The 16,931-nt window shown below is 46.8% G+C and overlaps 2 protein-coding genes across 2 annotated transcripts in view; one reads left to right on the forward strand and one right to left on the reverse strand.

Moving 5' to 3' along the window:
* LOC310769052 (membrane-spanning 4-domains subfamily A member 4A-like) overlaps positions 1–16,931 on the reverse strand; it is a 639,318-nt gene that overhangs the window by 463,712 nt on the left and 158,675 nt on the right. The window lies entirely within an intron of this gene.
* Positions 2,614–12,875, forward strand: FNDC8 (fibronectin type III domain containing 8). The gene is made up of 5 exons (XM_083628033.1): positions 2,614–2,736; positions 4,695–4,805; positions 5,813–6,160; positions 11,021–11,233; positions 12,727–12,875. Exons 2-5 carry the CDS (start codon positions 4,803–4,805, stop codon positions 12,838–12,840), a joined length of 678 nt encoding a protein of 225 aa, XP_083484159.1. The 5' UTR covers positions 2,614–2,736; positions 4,695–4,802; the 3' UTR covers positions 12,841–12,875.

Below are 16,931 nucleotides of genomic sequence, written 5' to 3' on the forward strand. Positions count from 1 at the left end.
ATGTATCCTTACTGAAATGTATCTCTTTTTCCATGAATGTACCTTTACAGACATGTAATGCTGCACTAGGCTGTATTTTTCTGAATGTATCCAAACTGTAGCTGCCAAAACACTCTCCACCACACTGCCATCTGCTGGGTCTGCAAATAATTCCGTAAAGGTAAAGGTACCCCTGCCTGTACGGGCCAGCCTTGCCAGACTCTAGGGTTGTGCGCTCATCTCACTCTATAGGCCGGGAGCCAGCGCTGTCCGCAGACACTTCCGGGTCACGTGGCCAGCGTGACAAGCTGCATCTGGCGAGCCAGCGCAGCACACGGAACGCTGTTTACCTTCCCGCTGGTAAGCGGTCCCTATTTATGTACTTGCACCCAGGTGTGCTTTTGAACTGCTAGGTTGGCAGGCGCTGGGACTGAACGATGGGAGCGCACCCCGCCGCGGGGATTCGAACCGCCGACCATACGATCGGCAAGTCCTAGGCGCTGAGGTTTTACCCACAGCGCCACCCGCGTCCCAAAAAATCATTCCATGAATACACACAAATACCGCCTCAAAATAAAGTACAGTGGTACCTCAGGTTAAGTACTTAATTCATTCCGGAGGTCCGTTCTTAACCTGAAACTGTTCTTAACCTGAAGCACCACTTTAGCTAATGGGGCCTCCTGCTGCTGCCGCACCGCCGCTGCACGATTTCTGTTCTCATCCTGAAGCAAAGTTCTTAACCTGAAGCACTATTTCTGGGTTAGCGGAGTCTGTAACCTGAAGCATATGTAACCTGAAGCGTCTGTAACCCGAGGTACCACTGTAGTTTTATTTTCCAATAAGTATGCAAACATCAGACTATCACACCCAAGTTGATAGCAACGCAGAGCAAGATCTCACATTAACATTGAAGCCATTTCCCGAACATCCAGCCTCTGTGATCTGCATGCTGATTATCAGCAACTATGGAGATTTTTCCTGTAGATAAAGGAAAAGCCATTAAGCAGATCCAGAATAAATGAGAGGAAGCTCAACACATATTATCCCAGCCCGCCAGCAATATTTGACACCTCCCAAAGGTCTTACAACATCCTTCTTACCTTATGTTAATCCCCTCTTCACGCCATTCATGTCACTTCCTGCCATCTCCGCTGTTATTGATCTGTATGGAAACCAAAAGGTATAAGAGTCAAGGCAGCTCTTTTGTTCGGGCTCTCACTTCGTTTTATTACGTGAGCGGGGACCCTGTTGCAACAGTTTCGTTTTTTTCTCTGTTCTTTCAATAAAGATCAGACTTTGCTTTTTCTCAAATCCTGGTGTGGTCTGTGTCAATTCCCGACCGGTATGAAGCCTTCTACAACCGCGCTCCTTCCGAGGTCCCAGTCCTCCTTCTGAGGCAAAGACCCCCTTTGGGGGGGGGACAATTAATTATTTATTTCACAGCCAACCAGAAGAACCCCTTCCATAATGCAGAGCCAATAGAAAATGTTCTCTCTTATGCTGTTAGTACTGCTTCCTTTCGGCCTTCCTAAACATATAATTGGTTTCATTCCGGGCTCTGGCAAGAGCGGGATTTTGCAGAGGCATTGGCTTCCAATTGTGTTAAGCAACACCAAAGCACACAATTGTCCTAAGCACTGGTATTTTGGGTTAAAAATAAAATAAAAAAGGTGCTAGTACTTATATATTGATAAAAGTACTGTTGGTACAAAAAAGATGCTGGTAATCTGTACCAGTGGTGAGCATTGCCACAAAAAACAGCTCCGGTCCTATGTCTGTAATGATAGTGTTGTAAACAAAAATTGCCCTTTTCCCTTATGGGGTATCCAAGAGCCCATATAGAGTCCTTACATAGGTTCCCTATTGGTAGGAGGGAATAACAGAGGCCAACCAGAGAATATTGAGAAGCAAAGCAGCTAGTAAGCTTGATCTTTATTGATCTGTTGCAACAGGGTGCTCCCCTCACCCACAGGAGAGAGGAGGAACCCAGAAAAATGGCATGCAAGGCCTTATAAAGACTTTTGAAATTGCCACCCTGTAGATCAAGACCACCCCCAGAAACATCATACATATATCACAGAAGGGATGTAACCTAAGACCACCCCTCAGATACATCATACCTACATTACAGAAAAGGTGGTCTAAACAGAAATTTGAATGTTGTTTTTCTCCTGTCCTTGTTTATCTCCTGTCTGGCAGGTTACTTGACTGGATTGCCTGGGGAGCCTGGCCAATCTTTTGTAATGATAAATACTTAGTTCCTGGGCCAGGTCACAGGCTCACAGCCTATTCATACACATACACTTAAGACAGGATTTGTGAAGGAAAAGACAATGGAGAGGCTTTTCCACTTTGACCTTGCAGAGAAAACATTTGCTCAGTTTAGGAATCAAAATGGCTTCAGGTCAGTCTTCCTGTGCTGATCTATGTACGTGCGGTTATGAACATTACCATATATCTAAGACCTCAAAATTCCTATCACAATAGAAACATATCAGCTGGTATACATGTGTGTTCATGTTTGTTCATTTTTTCATTAATACAATTACTGCACAGAGCCAGTCAGCAGCTACGTTCATGTAAAAGGGCCCTGGGGCCTAGGCCTAGGCCTAGGCCTGCCCCACATTGACTGTGCCTGGTCACAATGGAAGGGGTAGCACTGTGGCATAATGAGGACTAGGCAAACAGTGGCCTTTCTGGGACAGGCCTTCAGACTCATAGCCTCCAATATGCTAGTGCTGGGGCATCCTGTGGGCGGTAAGTCAGCTCCATGGGTCTCGAGGCAGAGGCAGAGCTAGTCTGGACAGCGCTGAAACACAAGGGGTGGCTGTGAGGGGAGCGAGGGAAAGTGGCAATGGGCTGGGTACCCAGCATTCTAGCTTGTTTGCCTGGCAGTGGCTTTCACTGGACCTTGGAGTTTTATATAATGCCCAAGTACAGGGCATGACATAAGGAACCATGATCTGCTCCAAAAAATTAGAAACCTCTGTAATGATTCCATGTAGGGCGGCCCCCATCTTTGTTTTGAAGGACCAGGACAGTGTCAGTAATTTCTATACAGGCATCCTTGTAGTAATAGTAGTAGTAGTAGTAGTAGTAGTAGTAGTAGTAGTTATACCATTCACGTACGTACCACTTTACAGACTTTCGAAAACAAAACACAGACAGAAGCTTACAATGAAAAATCAGCGATGAGGAAAATGACAGCGCAAGGGAGATAGGATAAAAATGAAATGTCAGCAAACACATTTACATTCCAATCCTATAGACGAGGGAAGTTGTTGGACTATAATTCCCATCATCCCTGACCATAGGCCACTCTGCCTATGGCTGATGAGAATCAGAGTCCTGCAACATCTGCAAAGCCACAAAAGTTTAGATTTTTGTGTGTGTGTTTTAAGCTTGATTACATCTGGGAATGAGTACTGAGCCAGAGTCCTCATGGAAAAGGTGTCCTTTTCGGGAGCAAAGTGATGGAAGGGGTGGCGGCGGCACCACAGACATGTTCAGGGAAGGGATTTAGGATGCAAAACAGAAACTGAGTGTGTGTGGAGCTAGGGAGGAAACTTCACCAATTTGGGGAAAGTCGAGGGCAGGGATGGGAAGCCTCAGGGTCTTGGACCAGATGTGTCCCTCCAGACTTCTCTTTCTGGCCTTCAGAACTCTCCCCAGCCCACACCCGTTTCTGACCCTGCTGCTTTGCACCCTCCTTGAATGTTTTTGCCTGGCTGGAATGTGTCTTTGACCTCTGACAATGCCTCTTGCTTGTCTGGATACAGCAGGGGTAGTCAACCTTTTTATACCTACCGCCCCTAATGCCTCTTTCTTGATGGTAAAATTTCCTTACTGCCCACCAGTGCTCGATGGAAGGAGGATTCAACTTGTGCCGTAGAACCCTCTACCTCCCACCTAGAATCCTGAAATGCCCACTAGTGGGCGGTAGGGACCAGGTTGACAACCCCTGGGATAGAGGCTAGAAAGGAGTACATGTGAGTGTGTGTACAGAGGTGAAAGTCACATTGGTTGCTCTGCTCAGTTTTACCTCTGGCATGTGGTTCCTGGAAAGTTACCTAGAAAGGAACGAAGCCCATGGATTGAAAAGGCTTCCTGCTCCTGGTTGGAGTTTTTGGCTGGATCTGAGAGCAGAACCCCCAGCTCAGGAGTGAAGCCAAGTGCATAACCTGTCTGTTCCATGAAGGTAAACAGCTCTGTTCTTCCTCTTCTGAAGCTGGGGAAATGGCTTCTCTTCCTGCGTTTTTCTGTTTTGTTTTGTTTGGTTTGGTTTGGTTTTCCTGGAAAGTTAGCAAAGGCAGTTCTCTGCCTAGGTAACAACAAGGGAGACTGAGTGGAAGCCATGCTAAGGAAGTCCAAGGGGCTGGCCATCACAGAGATGGATTTTGGGGGAGCACAACTAGTTCGCCCACACTGGGCATTGAGTTCAGAGGGCACCGCAACAATGACAAGAGGCTGGGGCGGAGGGCACCAAATTTTGGCGTTGCGCAGGGCACCACTGAAATTCAAAAGCCCAAAGTGTGCCCCTGGCTAAGCCTCCCTTTGCTGCATGCACAAGTTGGTTGCTGGGCAGATGCATTTCGATGTGGAAAGGGTTCTGCTCCTTGCAGCCGGAAGCTTTCCGGATCTGGAGGCTCAACAGATGTGTGGGCCTATTTAATCCTGATACACTCAAATCCTCCCCCCCCCATTCCTGTGAACAGATGCAGCCTTAAAGGTGCAAGTCATTCATCACCACTCATCATATCTGCCACAGAGAAGCCTCGTCAAGTCTCTCCTTCCCAAGGGCATGACCTCTCCCCTGCTTGAAAATGGTAGGTGAGGTATTTCTCTAAAATGCTTTTTTTAAAAAAACCACTAATGTGGGCCATCAACAGGGAACCAGGCATCCCAGAAGAAGGAAGTAGAGGGTGCTAGGGCCCCCTCTGAGACTGGGGGACTGAGGCCCACCTACCCCTACCCCCATCCCTCGATAATCAATCTACAGCTCCTATAATCAAAGTTAATTCATAAGGAACCCCCAAAAAAGCTAATTCAAGGGGGAAGGGTACAGCCTAAGGAGATACTTTGATCATATAAATGAGGAGTTGGGAACCTTAGGCCCAGGGAGTGAATATGACACACACACACACACACACACACACACACACACACACACCCGGCATCTCTGTTTGGCTCTCAGAACTGTCCCCAGGCCATAACTAGACCTGCTCCATGCCCCCCCCCCCTTGAGTGCTTTTAATTGCTGGGATGTGTCTTTGATCTGTGGTGATGCCTCAGAGGATGTGTGGGGTAGGGGGGAGTGTATGCGGAAACATCTGGATTTTGTGTGGCTGTAGGCTATTGTACAAAGGCAGGAGTTGTATCCATTGCCCTGGCTCCAGCTTACGCTGGCACGAGACTGCCAACGGAAAATGAAATAAGTTCCCCTGGTGGGAACTGGAGCCCACCAACATTGGGACCATGTTTTCTTCTTTTAGATGCTACAAGTAGTAGTGAAAATGAAGACCTTCCTAGGTTCTATTGATGCTTCTTAAAGTATTGTCAGTCATCTGGAATATATACATCCTTTCAATAAACGGAAAAATGTTGGAGTGTGAGGAGATGAATGGGGAACCTGCAGCCCTCCAGATGTTGATGGACTCCAGGTCCTATCAGCTGCAGCCAGCATGCCCAATGGTCGGGGGTGGAAATTGTAGTGCATCAACATCAGGAGGGCATCAAGTTCCCCACCTCTGGCTTAGGAGAACATGAACAACAAGTTCTGCAAGCAGGTTTCACTCAGGGGTTGTTTGGGTGGGTTGTTCCTCTTTTAATTTAGTTTCAGCTCTACAGAAATCACTCGAGCCTTCCCAGTGAAAGCAGCGACACCTCCAGCTCTGGCCTGGGCAGCATCATCGAGACCCCCAAACACATCCTCTACTCAGCCTGCAGTTTACCTCACACCTTGGATGACTTGCTGGCTGGGCTGTCAGTTCCGAAGAAAGCCGCTCGCAGGCCCCCGCCAAGCCGCCCTCGACGCAGCAGCAGCCCCAGCGTCCCCGTCGACCTGGACATGAGCGACGGGGAGACCAGCCTCTCCGACAGCGGCTCGGAGTCTCCTGTGTGTGTGGAGCTGCCGCCACAGCCCTTCATCCGCGAGCACACCGTCAGCAGCACCAGCGCTCAGGTGGGGCCTCCTGACACAAAATGGCCTCCTCTGCATTGCTAGGCTACTGTGACTGGAGAGCCGGGTCTCTCTTTGAGCCAAAAGCTGAATTCCTCTTCAACTACCCCACCGGGTAAATGGGGATGCAACATTTGAGCATAGATAGATCACATTTAGTGCACCTCTGAGGAACCCATATTGTTACATGCACCTCAACCCTATGAGACGTGAGAGATTTTGGGGGCTCCAATGCTTGTTTAAGTGTTTGTGGAATAAGGTTTGAGGAGAGTGACTGGAGTGAAGGGTCCCAGGGTGGTGTACAAGATTAAGAACACATTTTATGGAGCATAATAATTAAAACATCGTAAAAAGCATCATAATAAGCAGCAGCATCATAATCACAATAGCAGGCCATTTATATCAGCAATGGGGAACCTGTTGCCTCCCATATGCTAGTAAACTACAACTCTTCTCATCCCTGGCCATTGGCCATGCTGTCTGGAGCTGATGGGATTTGGAGTCCAAGAACTTCTGCAGAGGCCACAGATTCATAGAATCATAGAATCATAGAGTTGGAAGAGACCACAAGGGCCATCGAGTCCAACCCCCTGCCAAGCAGGAAACACCATCAGAGCACTCCTGACATATGGTTGTCAAGCCTCTGCTTAAAGACCTCCAAAGAAGGAGACTCCACCACACTCCTTGGCAGCAAATTCCACTGTCGAACAGCTCTTACTGTCAGGAAGTTCTTCCTAATGTTTAGGTGGAATCTTCTTTCTTGTAGTTTGGATCCATTGCTCCGTGTCCGCTTCTCTGGAGCAGCAGAAAACAACCTTTCTCCCTCCTCTATGTGACATCCTTTTATATATTTGAACATGGCTATCATATCACCCCTTAACCTCCTCTTCTCCAGGCTAAACATGCCCAGCTCCCTTAGCCATTCCTCATAAGGCATCGTTTCCAGGCCTTTGACCATTTTGGTTGCCCTCCTCTGGACACGTTCCAGTTTGTCAGTGTCCTTCTTGAACTGTGGTGCCCAGAACTGGACACAGTACTCCAGGTGAGGTCTGACCAGAGCAGAATACAGTGGCACTATTACTTCCCTTGATCTAGATGCTATACTCCTATTGATGCAGCCCAGAATTGCATTGGCTTTTTTAGCTGCCGCGTCACACTGTTGGCTCATGTCAAGTTTGTGGTCAACCAAGACTCCTAGATCCTTTTCACATGTACTGCTCTCAAGCCAGGTGTCACCCATCTTGTATTTGTGCCTCTCATTTTTTTTGCCCAAGTGCAATACTTTACATTTCTCCCTGTTAAAATTCATCTTGTTTGTTTTGGCCCAGTTCTCTAATCTGTCAAGGTTGTTTTGAAGTGTGATCCTGTCCTCTGGGGTGTTAGCCACCCCTCCCAGTTTGGTGTCATCTGCAATTCCCCATCCCTGGTTTATACACGTACACAGGTTGAGCATAGGTGGAAAATACAGGGGTCCCAGGGGCAATGCTCCCCATCAGATTTCTAATGGAACTGCCAGAGTCTTTTACAGTGCCTTTTACAGAGAGCAATTCAGCCCTCTGTATCCTTTTGTCCATTGATTCTCCATCAGTCACAAAAACATCTGCAGGTTGATCGCTTCCTTCTCTTTTAACCCCTCTCCCTGCTTAATGGGGTTGGGGACAATAAGGCTTAGTCATCGCTCTTCATCCTTTTCCTGAGCCATCTTAACTCCCATCGAAACACATCACCTGTCACTGGCTATAAATAGTCTTCTTTCAGGCCTTAAGACGTGTTGCCTCAGGATAAGCCACCCTTGACAGCTCTGCTCACAGAAACCTTAAGAGCGAAAACATCACACAAGGAATCCCAGTGGGTCATCCAGGCCAACTGCCCTCCAAGTGCACAGCAATAGTCTTCAGTTTCAAGTGCCTGGAAATTACTGTGTTTGGAATATAGCTTGTATTGGACATAGTGGCATGGTTTGCACATAAAGCTGAGCTAAACCATGACTGCACAAGAAGGAATGAGTGTGCCACTGGTCCTCACAGCAAAAATCACAGCCGCTTCATTCCTCTCCCGATATTGCTGTTGCTGCTTCACTTTGTTGTTGTTGTTTAGTCGTTTAGTCGTGTCCGACTCTTCGTGACCCCATGGACCAGAGCACGCCAGGCACTTCTGTCTTCCACTGCCTCCCGCAGTTTAGTCAGACTCATGTTTGTAGCTTCGAAGACACTATCCAACCATCTCGTCCTCTGTCATCCCCTTCTCCTTGTGCCCTCCATCTTTCCCAACATCAGGGTCTTTTCCAGGGAGTCTTCTCTTCTCATGAGGTGGCCAAAGTATTGGAGCCTCAGCTTCACGATCTGTCCTTCCAGTGAGCACTCAGGGCTGATTTCCTTAAGAATGGATAGGTTTGATCTTCTTGCAGTCCAAGGGACTCTCAAGAGTCTCCTCCAGCACCATAATTCAAAAGCATCAATTCTTCGACGATCAGCCTTCTTTATGGTCCAGCTCTCACTTCCATACATCACTACTGGGAAAACCATAGCTTTTACTATACGGACGTTTGTTGGCAAGGTGATGTCTCTACTTTTTAAGATGCTGTCTAGGTTGGTTATTGCTTTCCTCCCAAGAAGCAGACGTCTCTTAATTTCGTGGCTGCTGTCACCATCTGCAGTGATCATGGAACCCAAGAAAGTAAAATCTCTCACTGCCTCCATTTCTTCTCCTTCTATTTGCCAGGAGGTGATGGGACCAGTGGCCATGATCTTCGTTTTTTTGATGTTGAGCTTCAGACCATATTTTGCGCTCTCCTCTTTTACACTCAATAAAAGGTTCTTTAATTCCTCCTCACTTTCTGCCATCAAGGTTGTGTCATCTGCATATCTGAGGTTGTTGATATTTCTTCCAGCAATCTTAATTCCGGCTAGGGATTCATCCAGCCCAGCCTTTCGCATGATGAATTCTGCATATAAGTTAAATAACCAGGGAGACAATATACAGCCTTGTCGTACTCCTTTCCCAATTTTGAACCAATCAGTTGTTCCATATCCAGTTCTAACTGTAGCTTCTTGTCCCACATAGAGATTTCTCAGGAGACAGATGAGGTGATCAGGCACTCCCATTTCTTTAAGAACTTGCCATAGTTTGCTGTGGTCAACACAGTCAAAGGCTTTTGCATAGTCAATGAAGCAGAAGTAGATGTCTTTCTGGAACTCTCTGGCTTTCTCCATAATCCAGTGCATGTTTGCAATTTGGTTATGCTTAAAATTCTACAAGGAAGGCTCAAGCAGCATGTGGACCGAGAACTCCCAGAAGTGCAAGCTGGATTTAGAAGAGGCAGAGGAACCAGAGACCAAATTGCAAACATGCTGCTTCACTACCAGGAGCTAAACTATGTTTTGGCTTAACATGGCATCCAAAACCAGGCTTGTAGTTTGTCTGCCCCCAAGACAAACCATGAGTGGTAAGCCAGGAACTTACCATGTGGGTGGCGCTGTAGTCTAAACCACCGAGCCTCTTGGGCTTGCTGATCGGGTCAGCGGTTCAAATCCCTGCAATGGGGTGAGTTCCCGTTGCTCTGTCCCAACTTCTGCCAACCTACCAGTTCGAAAGCACACCAGTGGAAGTAGATAAATAGGTACCACTGCAGCAGGAAGGTAAATGGCGTTTCCAGGCACTCTGATTTCCATCACTGTGTTCCGTTTTACCAAAAGCGGTTTAGTCATGCTGGCCACATGACCCGGAAAGCTGTCTGTGGACAAACGCTGGCTCCCTTGGCCTGAAAGCGAGATGAGCGCCACAACCCCATAATCTCCTTTGACTGGACTTAACTGTCCTGGGGTCCTTTACCTTTACCTTTTTTTTAAAGCTAAGAACTAACACTTGGCTGCAGGGTCCAGCATTCAGCCACACACTGCCAAATTCAGGTTGCGCAGTTATAGTTGATTGGGAGGTGTTGTGCAACCAACTCGCTTCCCGGAGAGACTGGACATCTTGTGCTAAGAGAAATGTTGGGGAAATGCACTGGAAAGTGTTGAGAAGCACTCACTAACCTCCCTACAAACAAGTCAGGGTGAATGTTCAATAGACAGGCTGCCTGGAAGCACCCCCAGTGTTTCCTTCTATTTCAGAGAAGACTAAGGCTACCTCTTGGTGAATGTCCCTTAAGGGCAGTGGAGGCTGGTTGTTGTTGTTGTTTAGTCGTTTAGTCGTGTCCAACTCTTTGTGACCCCATGGACCAGAGCACGCCAGGCACTCCTGTCTTCCACTGCCTACCGCAGTTTGGTCCAACTCATGCTGGTAGCTTCGAGAACACTGTCCAACCATCTCGTCCTCTGTCGTCCCCTTTTCCTTGTGCCCTCCATCTTTCCCAACATCAGGGTCTTTTCCAGGGAGTCTTCTCTTCTCATGAGGTGGCCAAAGTATTGGTGCCTCAGCTTCACGATCTGTCCTTCCAGTGAGCACTCAGGGCTGATTTCCTTAAGAATGGATAGGTTTGATATGGTTAGGAGGCTGGTACATTAGGGTAAAGAGATCACTGCCCAGCCAACCTCCATCTGTCTTCAACCAGCCACCATCTTCCTTACAACCAGCCCCAGGGGTGGCCCTGAATGCCAGCTTCCTCCTCCTTACTTCCTGCAGAACTCAACAGGGTAGAGGATGGGGGACAAAACTAGAATCAGTTGGATTGGCTCTGGCTCCACTTACTACTGGTCTCCTTGTTTTCTGTCCCATAAATCCCAATGGGCACCACCCACCACGGTCCCTCCCTGCACCAGTGAAAGGACCCCTTTAGCACCCACTTCCCTGAAGATGCCAGGATCAAGTGAAAGAGCTCGTCTTCTAGGTTTCTGCATGATGCCCATTTTCTCTCCTCCATAGGTTTCTTGGTCAGGCCCACGCAATGGGGAGTTGATTTCCTTCTATGAGCTGCAACTGCAGGAGGCCAGGCTGGATGGTCAAGGCAAGAACATCCATTGGTTTTGCTCGCAGACAGAAGAGCACCTGGAGAATCTCACTCCTGGTACTACGTACTTGCTGCGCGTGAGGTCTCTCAACGTGGCAGGTGCTGGGAAGTGGAGTGCACCCTATAAGGTGAGCACAGTCCTCCTGGTGGGAAGGCGGGTGCACGTACCATAGAGTTGTACATCCAAAGAATGTAGAAAGGCACACCCGTTGCACTTTCATCCAAATCCCAATTCAGGGAGGCTGACCCTGGTAGAAATGTCAGAACCATTTATAACTGCAAAAAGGCACATCAGAGCTAAAATGAAATAGAGAATAAATTGAAGAATTGTTCATATTTGTAGCATTTTGATTTTTAAAAAAATTAAATATGCAGGAGGTACGGTAACAAGTGCTTTTTAAGACACAAACAGACAGACAGACAGAGAAACCTGCAGGCTTTTGGTGAATAAAGCACTGTCAACGAATTATATGCCAGTTTTAACCTTTGGCACTCTGTTTTGCAAAGCCCTAAGCCAATCCACGTTTTTAACTGTAGTTAGGGGAATCCGGTAAATAAATAAATATTAGAAGTACATATTAGAAATACATAAATATTAGAAGTACATGGATTCACTTCTTTTCAGTCGAATCTGAACTACAATGATTTGCTCAAGAAGCCCTCCAGCCCTGCTCCAACTTATTTACAGTAGATGCAATCCCCAAAATGTAACCGCCGCATAAGTTGTGGGCTGACTATTGTTGTGACTATTTCAGCAGTCACGTATAAAATGGCACGATTGAAGCTAACTACCCCAGCAACCCTTTTACTCTAACCCCAAACTAATGAAGCACCAACGTTCATGCATCTCCAGGAGATTTTTTTAATATATATTACGTTTTTATCCTGCCTTTCTTCCCAGGAGTTCGAGGTGGCATGCGTGGAGTTGTATCTAAGAAATTAGCTGAACTTTGCTGCTTTTGAAACTAAAGTCGCAACTAAGTATCCTATTTTTTGCTCTATAAGACTCACTTTTTCCCTCCTAAAAAGTAAGGGGAAATGTGTGTGCATCTTATGGAGTGAGTGCAGGCTGCGCAGCTATCCCAGAAGCCAGAACAGCAAGAGGGATCGCTGCTTTCGCTGCACAGCGATCCCTCTTGCTGTTCTGGCTTCTGGGATTTAGAATATTTTTTTTCTTGTTTTCCTCCTCCAAAAACTAGGTGCGTCTTATGGTCTGGTGCATCTTATAGAGCGAAAAATATGGTAACTTAGTCTGGACCCAAATCATAGTCCTCTTCCCCACTCCACCATCTCCATATTTTACCCTCACAACAAGTTTGGTTAAGCTGAGAGGTAATGGATTGGCTCTAAGTCTCCTGTTGAGTTTCACAGCTGGACCTGGGGTTTCCCCAGTCCTAATCCAACACTCTAACCAATACACCTCATTGCCTTTGAGGGAAATTGGCTTTGCCAAACATAATATCCACGGTCATGTTTCAAGATGCAAGCAAGTCCACTTTTGATGTAGAAAACACCCTTGCAAGATGGGGTGCTAACCGTTGCAACTTTAGCAGATTTCTAGCGTGCTGTTTTGCATTTCATTGCCTCCCTGTAACAAGCTCTTCCCCTTTGCTTCTTCCAGTTTGGCACGATGCCTTCTGTGGCAGGAATGCCTCTGGACCCGGCTCCTGTCACTGTCACCGTGCGGCGGTGCAGGAAGCCCCAGAAGAAGACGATCTTTATCCCTGCCCCCTAAGAGGACTGACAACATGGAAGTAAAGGATGGCACCTTCCTCTTGCCCTTGCATCAGTTATTCCACATCTCCTCATAAGTGCTGTTTGGTGCCTTGGCAAATTTTCTGCTCACAAAAATAACTTCTAGCCAGGCGAAGAAGGTCAGGGGCTGGGGTGGCGAGAACCGGGCATATACGGATGTCACAGTTCACAGGTGCATTTGCAACTATTTTGCTGCATATGGTGGGAATCTGATACATAAGAGCAAGAGAAGAGGCTGAAATCATGTGACTGCAGCCTCCTACGCTGCTCTTTACTGCCCCCTTTTACCCAGTTACAGATAGGTAGCCGTGTTGGTCTGCCATAGTCAAAACAAAAAAAAAAATTTTTCTTTCCAGTAGCACCTTAAAGACCAACTAAGTTAGTTCTTGGTATGAGCTTTCGTGTGCATGCACACTTCGTCAGAACCCTTTTACCCAGGTTCTGTAATGGCAGCCTCTTTGCCTGCTCTCTGCTGCCCCTCTTGACCAGGTTGCCAAGAGGCAGCAGAAGGAAACAGGGATTAAACCCTGCTGTTACACAGCCTGGACAATAGTAGGCGGCAGAGAGCAGAGAAAAGAGGCAGCAGTTACACAACCTGGCGAACAGGGAGCACAGCAGAGAACAAGGGACAGGCTACAGTTGCAGTACCTGCCCAAGAGGGGGCAGCAGAGAGCAAGGAAAGAGGCTGCAGTAACACAACCTGGCCAGCAGTGACCAGCAAATAGCAGGGAAAGAGGCTGCAGTTGCAGGACCTGGCCAAAGGGAGGCAGCAGAGAGCACACCATTCCTGTCCCAAGTCCTTGATGAAAAGCGCAACCTCTGAGCTTTAAGATTTTGGGTTGTGTGGGGTGAGTTTCATGCAGCTGTATCCTACACATTTACTTTGCTTCCACTGAGCTCCATGAGATTTAATTCCACATGGCAGTGCATAAGTTTGTTAACAACTGGTGTGTCGGTTGGTTTTTCCAGTGAAATACCATTGCCCTTTGTGTTGCCCTTTGAAGTGGTCCGAGTGCCTTGCGATTTGCTTCCGACATTCATTCATGATGAGGTTGGCTGGACTTGGCAGCGCAGGGTGGGCAGCATCTATGATTCTATGATTCTATGAGTTAATAAAAGTTTAATTAAAAAATCTACCAGCTACCAGCCAGTATTTTATGCTGCAAATGTGTATTTTATGCAGCCAGCTGCCTCCCAGCATACTGTGTTCAGCTAGCAAAATGTGATGGTGTTTCCTGCTTGGCAGGGGGTTGGACTCGATGGCCCTTGTGGTCTCTTCCAACTCTATGATTCTATGATTCTATGTTTCCAGTAGCACCTTAAAGACCAACTAAGTTAGTTCTTGGTATGAGCTTTCGTGTGCATGCACACTTCGTCAGATACGAACAGGTATCTGACGAAGTGTGCATGCACACGAAAGCTCATACCAAGAACTAACTTAGTTGGTCTTTAAGGTGCTACTGGAAAGAAAAAAATTTTTTTTGTTTTGACTATGGCAGACCAACACGGCTACCTTTCTGTAACTGGAAATATGATTCTATGATTTGTGTGCCCGCCAGAAGCTGTTTGACTACAAATCCCATCACCCTTGGCCATTGGCCACACAGGCTGGGACTGGTGGGAATTGTCATCCAGCAGCATCAGGAAGGTAAAAAGGTAAAGGTAAAGGGACCCCAACCATTAGGTCCAGTCGCAGACGCCTTGGGGTTGTGGCGCTCATCTCGCTTTATTCGCCGAGGGAGCTGGTGTACAGCTTCCAGGTAATGTGGCCAGCAGGATTAAGCCGCTTCTGGCGAACCAGAGCAGCGCACGGAAATGCCATTTACCTTCCCACCAGAGTGGTACCTATTTATCTACTTGCACTCTGACGTGCTTTCAAACAGCTAGGTTGGCAGCAGCAGAGACCGAGCAATGGGAGCTCACCCCATCACGGGGATTTGAACCGCCAACCTTCTGATCGGCAAGTCCTAGGCTCTGGGGTTTAACCTACAGCACCACCCGCATCCCATCAGGAAGGTACTGATACCATTCTAGCCTGCATATGAAGTGGTACGTAGTGGAACGCAGCAGCTGCTTGCGCTTCAGCGTTAGTTTGCCATATATGACTTTAAAGTGTAATTTGAGAAGTTGCCACAGGATGGTGCCAGAAAACTATTCTGCAACTGCACATAAGGTACAAGGGTCTCAGCACCACTTTTGAGTACCTGTTGGCCCAAGAGAGCCAACATGAGAGATGTGGGGCAATTTACTATCTTCCAGCCTAAACTACCTCATGTGATGAAATAAGGTATCTCATAATGGGGTGAAGGAAGACACAGCCGTGTTAAGCTACTTGGATGAAGGTTCTGTTACCAATATGAGGAAGAGATAGACTAAAGTATAGACTATAGTTAGATATGAGGGAGAACTAGACCATTTACTGACTATAGTTAAAATATGAGGGAGAAATGGACGGTTTAAATATATACATCTAATAAAAATAATAAACTAAGACTACCTTTTGGCAAGTCAGTGAAGAAGACTTATACCAACTCAGACCATTGGCCAATGTTGTCCAGCAATAAGTTTCCTGGCTCTCAGCCAGAGGTTGTACATTTATTACAGCTTTTACATTGATAAGATGTACTTGTTTTAATTTTGTCCTAATCCTGTTTAAAGTTTTAATAATGAAAAGTGCACTATTTGTGGGCTTCTGTTTACATTTGTTTTTGGAGTTTGAATGTCAGTGGACTATTAATAAACTTGTTTATATGGATTTCTTTATTGCTGCATGTACATCCTCCTTTCCCTCCAAACTCGGCAGTGTGCAGTTCCCAGCCTCCACCATGTTATTCTCACAACAATCCTGTGAGGGAGATTAGGCTGAGATTAGGCTCCAGTGTGCAACACGATTGTTGAGCAAGGATTTTAACCTGGGTCTCCCCCCATCTAGGCCTAATTACTTGGCCCTCCTGAGATCTTATTAACTGCAGAGGCTGGTGATTTTATCTGTACGTTGAGTATATGCTCTACCACATAACTGCATTCCCTTTGCATTCCTGGCAAGAGGCACACTTCTCAGAAAAGGTGTCTGGATCAGACACAACTTAGCAACTATGCAATTACTGTGTACAGTGGTACCTCTGGTTATGAACGCTTCAGGCTATGAACGCCTCAGGTTATGAACTCCACTAAACCGGAAGTAGCTGCTCCTGGTTGCGAACTTTGCCCCAGGATGGGAACGGAAATCGTGTGCCAGAGGCCCCATTAGCGAAAGCACGCCTCAGGATAAGAACGGTTTCACCTTAAGAACGGGCCTCCAGAACGAATTAAGTTCATAACCAGAGGTACCACTGTACAATATACCTCCTGCCTTCCCCCTTTAAAAAATCCAAACTCATTTGGAAAGGGATTAATGTGGAGATAGGAGGCATTTGAAGTGAAAAGTCTTGGGATGCTTCCAGGCTGTCTCTATTTTGCAGTGAGATTCAATAACATACCGACAAATTCAGGAAAAGCGATTACAATCTAACCTCCCTGCAGATGAATGAGCGTTCATTAAATAAGCCAACATTGTCTAATATCCCTGCAAACAAATAGGAGGAATGCTCAATAAACAAGCAAGCATGTGCCTGCCCTCCTCGCCTTCCAAAACCCTCACCTGGGCTCAATTTAAAGTGCTGGTTTCTTACCTTTTAAAGTCCCTGAATGGCTTGGGCCAGGTTACCAGACACATACGCCTTCTTCCATGTTTCTATCAAAACCCTAAGATCCTATTCACAGCTGCTGCTCTGGGTTCCTCTACCAAGTAATAATAATAATAATAATAATAATAATAATAATAATAATAATAATAATTTATTATTTATGCCTTCAGATGTCTTCTAAAAGTTTGGTAGTTATTTTTCTCTTTGACATCTGGTGGGAGGGCATTCCACAGGGTGGGTGCCACTACCGAGAAGGCCCTCTGCCTGGTTCCCTGTAACTTGGCTTCTCGCAGCAAGGGAACCGCCAGAAGGCCCGCAGCGCTGGACCTCAGTGTCCGGGCAGAACGATAAGCAGAAAGGGCCATTTCAGTCCTGGCATTCCCAT

The sequence above is a fragment of the Podarcis filfolensis genome, assembly GCF_964270895.1.
Source record: "Podarcis filfolensis genome assembly, chromosome: 8".
Classification (NCBI taxonomy): Eukaryota; Metazoa; Chordata; class Lepidosauria; order Squamata; family Lacertidae; genus Podarcis; species Podarcis filfolensis.

Excerpts from the sequence above, each read along its gene's own strand:
- FNDC8 (XM_083628033.1), top strand. Across the intron at positions 6,161-11,020 it reads TCAGCAGCACCAGCGCTCAG|GTTTCTTGGTCAGGCCCACG; the intron begins GTGGGGCCTCCT and ends TCTCCTCCATAG. Across the intron at positions 11,234-12,726 it reads AGTGGAGTGCACCCTATAAG|TTTGGCACGATGCCTTCTGT; the intron begins GTGAGCACAGTC and ends TGCTTCTTCCAG.